Below are 9,326 nucleotides of genomic sequence, written 5' to 3'. Positions count from 1 at the left end.
ATCAGGACAGGACACAGCCCTGTGGTTTCACTGATCTTTCCAAGGGACAGAGGAGCTTCAGAGGGATGTGGCCATGTCCCATGGGATGTCCCTTCGCACTTGTGGGTACAGCTGAGTGACTGCCATGATCCCAGGAAAGTGACTTATTTTTTATTTGAGGAGAGGAAAAAACCCCAAACTCCACAACTTTAAGCAACCCCCCCACCAAGGGGTAGGTGGCAGGGCCAGGGGCGAGGGAACGGCCGCTGGCCCAGGTTTGGGTGGCCCTTGGATACATGGAGCAGCCAGTGTGGGACAAGTGGGGATAGACAGATGCTGGGATCCAGCGGGTACAGTGGACAGGGACATGCCAGAAGTGACACTGAGGGAACCCCTTGGTGTAATGAACCTGTCAGGACTCGGGGTGGCTGTACCGGAACCAGGATAATTCTTACATCGGTTCCTAAATTCCGTCATAAATCCTGGCTGAAATCGTAGCCTTGCGCTGCTGTGACTGACCCGGAGAGCCCCTGGACTGTGGGGACCAGCAGAGCCCAGGCCCCTCTGCCCACCCAGCCTCTGGGCTGGCTCTGCTGTGTTTCCATCCAGGTTTGGGTCTAGCAGGATGCCTCCGTCTCCATGGAGTTACTGGGATGGGCTCAGGCTGAAACGAAATGCTGTCCCTGGGAGGTTCCTTCCCATTCCTTCCCTTGCCAGCACCGGTGCCTGGGGGGCTGCTCCATGGGGTCCCGTGTTCCCATCCCTGAGGCACAATCCCTTCTCCATCGTGTTCCATCTCCACAGCACCATCCTTTTGCCATGGTGCGATGCAGGAGTAGTTACCTCCCAGCCCTATCCCAAAGCTGCATCAATTCTCTATGGCACCTCCCCACCATCCCATCCCTTCCCCTCAATCCTATCCCTTCCCTATGAAGGGATTCCTTTCCTTTCTGCATGATCACCCTTTCCCTCAATCCCATCCCTTCCCCAAGACACCATTCCTTGTTTCCTGCCTCTTCTCCACAGTTCTATCCTTTTCTCATGATCCCATCCTTTACCTGTGCCCCCATCCCTTCCCAGGTTCCAATCCCTTCCCTGTGCCCCTATTCCTCCCTCACACTCCCACCCCCTCCCTTAAATCCCACTCCTTCCCCGTGACCCCATCCCATCCCATCCCTTACTGTGATCCCATCCTGTGCCCCTTTCCTCACAATCCCATTCCCACCCTGTACCCCCATCCCTTCCCCAGCATCCCCTTCCCATACCCCACACTTTAATTCCAAGTTAAATCCACAAACACCGATTCCTTTTCTCTTTTTTTTTTCCTGTTTTTGGGTTTGTTTTGGTTGCTTGGTTTGTTTTTTTGTTTGTTTTTTTGTTTTTTTGCTTCAGTTTCTCATCATTGATAAAAACGCCGTCGCTGCCAACGCCAGGAGGGGCCGTCCCCAGCCACGCTGGACCCACGGCTCCTTCCCCAGGCTGCCACAGACTCGGGGACAGTGGGAAGGGGACAGGGAGGGGATAAGGGACCGCTGAACCCGCCTGGTGCTCACAGGGTACCCAACGCCTATGTACAGGTGGAGCCGCCGGTGGTGCCCCGGCTCTGCCCTGCCCGGGGGGCTCAAAACCTGCTCGGGCCCTGCCCAGCCTTGCCCGGGGGCTCGCTCGGTGCCCGGGGGGTCCCAGGGTCCCACCGCCACCGTCACCGCTCAGTTTGTGTACACCTGAGTCCCGATCACACGCATGATCTCCTTCTGGATTTTGGGGTCCTGAGTATTGATATTGGCATCTCCCACTTGGCCATCTTCGTACCTGGAAGAGGAGAAGGGGGTGAGGGGGGTTCCGCGGGGGTCCCGCCGGCGCGGCAGGGTGGGCACAGCCGGACTCACACAAAGAAGAAGCGCGTGCAGACGTGGTCCGAGACAGGGCAGACCCAGATGTTGCCGTGTTTCTGCAGGTCCTTGGAGGTGATCACTGCTGGGGCAAGGGGCTGTTGGAGGCGGGATGGGGGACAGAGGGCCCGCCTGGGCACAGCCCATTGTGGGGAGCCTCCATCCTCCACCCACCTGGTGACCCCAAGGGTGCTGCCTGTCCCCCCATGATCCCCCCCATCCCCACACCTTCGCAAAGCGCGATGCAGTTCAGGTTGCGGCTCTGGAGGAAGCGGGACTGGATGGAGCGGGTCTGTGGGAAGAGCAGCCAGTGTTACCACCCTGTCCCAAACACCCATGGGTGCCATGTCCCCATTCCCATCCTGCCCCAGTGTCCCCTAGCCCACCACCTGAGGGATCGTGTTCATCCGGTTGTACCGCTGCACCAGCTCATCCTTCGACGGCATCCGGTGCTGCCCTTTCCCCATTCCTGCGGAAGAAGCAAGGCAGGGGCTGTCAGTGTCTCCGGGAACACCCTGGGGTGATGTGGGGACACATGCCACAGACAGGGATTGCCACCCTCAATGCTCCTGAGCCCTGGGAACCAAAAGTGTGTGCAGCAGCTTCTGAAGCCTAGAAAATGTCGGCGGTTTGATTCTTTGGCGTGTGGGAAAGCCCCATCCCGGCTGGGAAGAGGCTGGTGTGATGGGATGGATATGGGGTGCTGCCACTCCTGCACAGCTTCTCCAGCCAGCACGATACCAAACCTCCCCAGGCCCATGCAGGGAGTGGGAATGGGAGCACAGGCAGGACTGGATAATGCAGGCAGCCTCTTACCTGAGTATCCAAAGGAAATACTGGAGATGGGGCTCAGATAGATGCCCTTGCCATAGGCTGCTCCATGCAGCTTGCGGGAAAATACCAGGGTGAGCGTGGTGGGATCACCCCAACAGTTCAGGCACAGCGGTAGTGGAGGAAGCCTGGCACTTCCCAATGTCTGCTCCCTCCCTGCCTTCCTGCCCCCTCCCTGCCCGCCTGCTGCCCTGGGGCGTGCTGGGTGCAGGGAGCAGACTGGTACCTGCAGTTTGGTGTAGGAGGCGTTGACCAGCCCGTTGCGGAGGATGGAATGCCAGTTCTCAATGTGAGAGCCACTGCAAAGAGCCAGCCCCACATCAGCCCCTCGTCCATCAGTGCCACGGCACCCTCCCGGGGGGCTCCCACCATCCCCCCGCCCTGGCAACTCACTGGAAAGCGAAGGTGCTGCCGTAGAGTTTCTTGGCCGTGCGGAACCGGGCTTCCTTGGCCGGGGGGCTGCTGAGCAGGAGGAACTGGTGGGAGGTGTGCATGAACTTCAGCTGCTACCAGGGGAACGGGAACAGCAACGGCAGTGCCGGCAGGAGAGAGGACAGGCAGACAGACAGACAGACAGACAGAGATCATGCACGGCCGCCCAGCCCTGGATCCAGCCCAGCCTGGCTTTGGCGACTCCAAGTTTGCCAGAAGGGTCCTTTGCATTCCTGTCTTTACCCCCATCCCACAACCCGTGTCAAACATCCCCATTCCTATATCCCGTGTCCTGACTCCCATGTCTCCTAGGCTAGAACCCCACCCAGAGGAATCCATCCCACATCCCAGACCCTTCCATCGCCCATCCCATATCCTTACAGGCCTCATCCTCCATCCCATCTCCTGTATCCCTCCACTCCACCTCCCACATTCCATACCCTTTATCCTGCACCCTGTCTGGAGCCTAGCCTGGCCCCTTACCCTGCTGAGAGGCAGCTTGACGATGTGGGATCTGTTGCTGGAGATTATCCTTGGGAAGAGGAGGAGGAAGAGGAGGAGAGTCAGAAAAGGTGGTCCCAGTCTGCCCCAAGATCATTAGATGCCCCCAGGAGAAAGGAGATGAGAGGGCTGTGCCACAGATACCTGGCTGCTCCCCGCTCCATCCCATGTCCTGGGGAATGTGGGGCAGTGGGAGGGACAAGGGGCAGCAGGAGAGGGCCACAGCACCCTCAGCCTTACCACTGCAGAAGGGGATGTGCCAGGGGGTCCAGCTTGTCCATCTGCTTCTTGATCTCCAGGTAGGACCCCTGGCAGAGGCAAGATGGGGTGCAGGTGGGTCTCCCAGCACCCACGCAGCCATGGGCAGATGGAGATCAGCACCAAAATGCCACTCCCAGCTTGGATCCCTCACCGGGGAGGTCACATGGGGCCGTGGGGCCACGCCACGTACCTGGGTCATCTCCCGGATGGACATCACACTGTCCAGGGCCTTCTGCAGCCGCTCGTAGTTCTTCTTCTGCACACGGGGCAGGAGAGGAGTGGCCATCAGAGGGGTCTCTGGAGCTCCCCGTCACCCCCTGGTGTGGGGGAGCATGGTCCCCCCCAGCGCTCACCTTGGGGTTGAAGGCCAGAGTTTTGGGGTCGTTGGGGTCCACCACAGAGGGGTAAGGCTCGAAGATGATGCTCTTGCGAGGGGACTCGAGGGCAGCGCGGCACATGGCCACCAGCAGGTCCACCACCTTGGGGCAGAGCAGGGACTGAAGGGACAGCCCCCCACGGGGCTGGGGGGGTCACCACCGTGCCCAGCCCTACCTCGGCACCCGTGGCCACCTCCTCGGCCGCGCCGGACATGACGCCCAGGGTGTAGAAGGAGAAGACGCAGAGCTCCCGGGTGCACACGGCCGGCTGCGGAGGGCACGGGAGAGCGCTGAGTGTCAGGGATGGTGACACAGGGGCACAGCCCGCACCTGACCCGGCCCTGCCACCCCACCTTCAGCATGGAGCCGTTCTGGAAGACGTGCTGCTCGTCACACACCACGCAGTACTCGTTGAGCGTCGGGATCCGCTGCTCCGCGTACTTCATGATCTGAGGGGCAGGACGGAGGGAGTCAGGCCCTGCCGCAGGCATGGAGCTTGGGGGATGCTCCAGGCAGCGGGATGGGGGTGAGGGGGACTCTGGTCAGCGGGGAGGATGATACGGGCAGTGGAGTGTGGGTAAGTGGGATGTGGGGCACTGGGGAAGATGTTCTGGGCAATGGGACGGGGCTGAGTGGGGTGTGGAACAGCGAGAAGGACACTCTGGGCATCAGGATAAGGATGAGCAGGACATGGGGCAGTGGGGAGAATGCTCCAGATAGCAGCAGGATGTGCGTGAGTGGGAAGTGGGATGGTGGGGAAGGATGCTCTGGGCAGCAGGCCGAGGATGAGCAGGATGTGGGACTCTCACCTGCACGAGGAAGCCGTACTCCAGCGTGGGGATGTTCTTGCAGTGGCCGCCGACCTGTGACGGAGCCAGAGCAGAGCCAGCTGCGTTATCCCCCTTCCCACACACAGCCCCAGCTCTGCATGGCACGGGCAGCCCCCAGCTCCCCCCGGCACAGCAGGACCCCCAACATACCAAAACCCCGGCACAGCAGGACCCCTGACATTCCAATGCACCCCGGCACAGCAGGACCCCCAGCATACCAAAACCCCGGCACAGCAGGACCCCTGACATTCCAATGTGCCCCGGCACAGTGACACCCCCAACATGCCAACCCCCTCCCAACACAGCAGGACCCCCAACATGCCAACACCCCCACCACAGTGGGACACTTGACATGCCAACACCCCCGGCATAGTGGGACCCCCAACATGCCAAACCCCTCCCGGCACAGTTGAACCCCAGACATCTGAACACCCCCTGGCATAGCAGGACCCCCAACATGCCAACATTCCCTGCCACAGCAGGGCCCCCAACACGCCAACATTCCTTGGCATAGCAGGGATACAGCACCAAGAGTGGGGTAAAATCCCACTGGACCCCACAGCCAGGCCCCAACTCTCGCCAAGATCACCCAGTACTGGGGACAAGAAACCCTGCAGGGGCTCCCCTCATCCCATGGGGGTCCCAGCACCCCATGACAAACGATCAGACCCCAGAGGAGCCCCTGGGAAGGGGAAAGAAGAGAAAAGCAAACCCCAAGGCGGGGTGGCACCCACCAGGATGTTGAAGGGGGCAACACCTGCCTGGGTGCTGGCGGGTGGGTAGCCGAAAACTTCCACCTTGGGATTCTTCACCATGCAGGACACGGAGCGGTTCATCAGGCGGTTCACGCGAGGCTCGGGGATGCCCAGTTTGCCCTTCAGCACTGAATCTTGGATAACAGGGAAGCTGGGAGACCTGCAGGCACAGAATCCCCCTGAGCACCTGTTTGTCACCGTTCCCGGATCCACCATCACCCAGTGCTAGATTCACCCAGTGGCTACTTGTTGGGAGCAACCTCCACCTGCTTGGGATCTGGTAGGGAGCAGCAGCATCCAAGTGGGGAAACTGAGGCACAGTGCCAGGCCTCACCCAGGATGAGGGGATGGAGGGCTGGTCCCTTGTGGGGACAGCATCGGGACCTTACTTGGGGATGGGTGAGAAGATGCTGAGCCCAGCACGGAACTTCTTGATGGTGCCGCTTGTCTTGAACCAACTGTGCCGCTTCTCCTGCTGGGTCTTCAGGAAATCGTTGCTGAGATGTTTCCATTGCTGGGATGTGAACATGCCCAGGATCCTGGCAAACAGGGGGGACAGCGCCCATGGGTTCTTGGTGGTCCCCGACACCCCCAGCCCCTCCTCTTCCCCACACACAAATGGTGGCGAGCCCGTCACAGGATTTTGTGGTGGATACAAGGTGGTGGCAAGGGGACATGTGGCACGTGGCCAGTTTTGGGGCAGAACAGTGACTCTGAGAGCCCCTCCACCCACTACCCTCGGGTGCCCACCATGTTTCAGCTCTTACTTCTTCAGCTGCAGACCCAGCCCGAAGCCCTCCTTGTTGGACGGCTGGAAAACCTCGATGGATGGTTCTGTGGGGAGAGAGGAGGACGAGCCATCGGTGCACCACTGTGCCTGTCCTGAGGGCACAGGGACACCACATCCCGCCCGTCCCCACTCACCGGGGCCATCGAGGTACTGGGAGAGGGAGAAGCGCAGGCGGAGGACGATGGGCTCCGTCCGCAGCACCTTCCAGGCCGTCGCCACCTCCTCCTGCCAAGGCAGAGACACGCTTTGGCACAGCCACGGGAGCTCCAGCCAGGCAGGGGCATCTGGAGACCCCCCGGGCGCATGTGCCCACCCTCCCCATGCCAGCCCTGCCGGGGCACCCCAGGGACTCACATCGAGGAAGCTGATGTTCACATGGAGGTCGATGTCCACGTCGTCGATGGTCCCGTACTCCCTGTGGAGACATGTTTTTATGGCACGGTGCTGGAACAGTGGCCCGGTGCCCACCGTGCCAGGGTGGGCAGGCTCGTGGGACAGTGACACTGGCAGGTGTGGCTCCCCACGCACCAAGTGCACGCACAGGGGGAGTGCCCAGAATGTGGATGTGAACCTGGGAATGTGACAGCACAGCCAGGTGCCCAGGGGATGGCATGGCCAGGTGTGCTAGGGGTGCCATGCTTGAGTGCCTTGGCAATGGCACAGCTGGATGCCTGGACGTGCCGCAGCCAGGTGCCTCGGTAATGCCATAGTCAGGGGCCCCGAGGATGGCACAGCTGGTTATGCAAGGGTGCCACTACTGGGTGCTCCGAGATGGCATGGTCAAGTGCCTGGGAATGGCATGTCCAGGTGTGCTGGGATGGCACTGCTGGATGCCTGAGGATGGCACAGCCAGGTAACCCACGGATGGTACTGCTGGGTGTCTGGTAGTGCCATGGCCAGGTGACCAGTGATGCCACAGCTGAGCGCCCTGGATACAGCACAGCTGGGTGCCAGGGATGGCACAGCTGGGTGTCTGAAGATGGCACAGATGAGTGCCTGGGGCTGCCACAGCTGGATGCTCCAAGAATGCCATGTCTGGGTGGCCAAGGATAGCACAGGCAAGTGCTCAGGGGATCCTGTGGCCAGTGTCCTGGGGAGGGTATGCCTGAGCAATGGCCCAGCCAGCTGCCCTGGGGATGCCATGGTCAGGCACCCCAGAGATGGCACAACCAGATGCCTGGGGATGCCATGGCCAGATGTTCTGGTAATACCACGGCCAGGTGTTCCAGAGATGGCACGGCAGGATGCCTGGGCACGGCACAGCTGGCTACCCAGGGACAGCACAGCTGGCTACCCAGGGGACGGCGCAGCCATCCTGGCACGGCCCAGATACACACCCGGGCCTGGCAGTGCCCGGCGCAGGGGCAGCAGCTGCACCCACCTGACGGCCACGGCATTCTCGCTGTAGATCTCCTTCACCGCCTCGATGTCGGCGTCCAGCTGCGGGTGCCGGTACAGGTCGGCGGCGCAGGTCCCCTGCGGCACAGCACCGTCACACCCGGAGCCTCCCCCAGCGCCGGGCCCGGCAGCGGGCTCAGGCTGGGGGCTCCTGAGCCGCCCGTGGCACCACGGGGACCCAGCACCCACCTGCACGCCGTAGAGGAACTCCTCGGACTCATTGTCCCCGTCGGAGTCATCGTCCGTCCAGTACTGGCCCTTGAGGTCCTGGGGACGGAGGGGTGGGAGGCAGCAGGGATGAGGGAGAGGGTTGGGAAGTGGATTGGGGGAGCACATTAACAGGGAGGGAATTAGGGGGGAGCAAACTGGGGGAGCTGGTTCTGGGGAGAGAGTTGGGGGCAGTGGATTGAGGGAATGATTTGGGGAAGCGGTTTGGGGGGAGCAGTAGGACGGGGAGAACGGTAGGGGTTGGGGGAATTTGGGGGCAGCAGGATGGGGATGTGGGATGTGGGCAGTGGGATGGAGGAGCAATTTGGGAGAGGGAGGATGGGGGGAGCAGATTAGAGGGGAGCAAGATGGAGACAGCAGGATGGACCAGCAGGATGGGGACACTGGAATGGGGGAACAGGATGAGAACAGGATGGGGGAGCAAGATGGGAAGAGAGGGATGGAGGATCAGTGTGGGGAAACAGGATGGGACAGCAGGATTGGGAAGCAAGATGGGAACAGCAGGATGGAGAACCAGGATGGGAACAGCGGCATGGAGGACCAGGATGGAGGACCAGGACAGGGACTGCGCATGGAGCTGCCGGGGGCTGCCCGGCCGATCGCGACGCGGGGGTCCCTCCTCCCGCTGCAGCCCCATCCCCGCCCCGAGCCGGGGGACCCCGGCACACGGGGGGACACCGAGGGCCGCTGCCCCTCCCCCGCCCCGGGCCGCCGAGGGCCCGTCCCGCCCCCTCGGCGGGCGCGCTCCCCCCGCGGCCGCGTCCCCGTGTCCCCGCGTCCCCTCCCGCGCCGCGGCCCCTCACCATGTCAGCGCGGGCCGGCCGCCGCGGGCACGGCCGCCATGCTGCCGGGGGGCCGGGCCTGACGTCAGAGCCGCCGCACCGCGTCACCCAGCGGCGCCGCCATGACGTCACCGCCGGGACCCCCGGCACCCCCGAGGCCTGGCGGGCGGGCAGCGCCGTGAGGGGACGCGGAGCGGGCGGGACCCCGCGGCCCGCAGGCTCGGCTGTCCCTGCGTGCCCCATGGCGCGGCCCATGCTGGGTGTCCCTCA

The 9,326-nt window shown here is 62.4% G+C and overlaps 1 protein-coding gene across 6 annotated transcripts; it reads right to left on the bottom strand.

Annotated features, from left to right (window-relative positions):
* Window positions 1-1,282: 1,282 nt before the first annotated feature.
* On the bottom strand, window positions 1,283-9,326 carry PARP6 (poly(ADP-ribose) polymerase family member 6). 6 transcript variants are annotated; one of them, XM_038147246.1, is made up of 22 exons: window positions 9,078-9,326; window positions 8,236-8,313; window positions 8,030-8,124; window positions 7,003-7,063; window positions 6,783-6,873; window positions 6,626-6,692; window positions 6,248-6,397; window positions 5,838-6,018; window positions 5,083-5,136; window positions 4,627-4,722; window positions 4,449-4,541; window positions 4,250-4,375; window positions 4,087-4,152; window positions 3,876-3,943; window positions 3,618-3,666; window positions 3,096-3,208; window positions 2,929-3,001; window positions 2,688-2,757; window positions 2,261-2,340; window positions 2,100-2,163; window positions 1,869-1,953; window positions 1,283-1,791 (listed from the first exon to the last, which is right to left on the bottom strand). In XM_038147246.1, the coding sequence occupies exons 1-22, from the start codon at window positions 9,309-9,311 to the stop codon at window positions 1,689-1,691; spliced, it is 2,097 nt and encodes a 698-aa protein (XP_038003174.1). In that variant the 5' UTR covers window positions 9,312-9,326; the 3' UTR covers window positions 1,283-1,688. The 6 variants fall into 6 exon arrangements, 5 of the variants coding, with proteins under 5 accessions (XP_038003174.1, XP_038003175.1, XP_038003177.1 ...); XM_038147247.1 differs by having other exon boundaries at window positions 3,096-3,205; XM_038147249.1 differs by having other exon boundaries at window positions 5,865-6,018.

The sequence above is a fragment of the Motacilla alba genome, chromosome 10 (genome assembly GCF_015832195.1).
Source record: "Motacilla alba alba isolate MOTALB_02 chromosome 10, Motacilla_alba_V1.0_pri, whole genome shotgun sequence".
NCBI classification, from domain to species: domain Eukaryota; kingdom Metazoa; phylum Chordata; class Aves; order Passeriformes; family Motacillidae; genus Motacilla; species Motacilla alba.
This window is presented reverse-complemented; position numbering and strand designations above follow the sequence as displayed.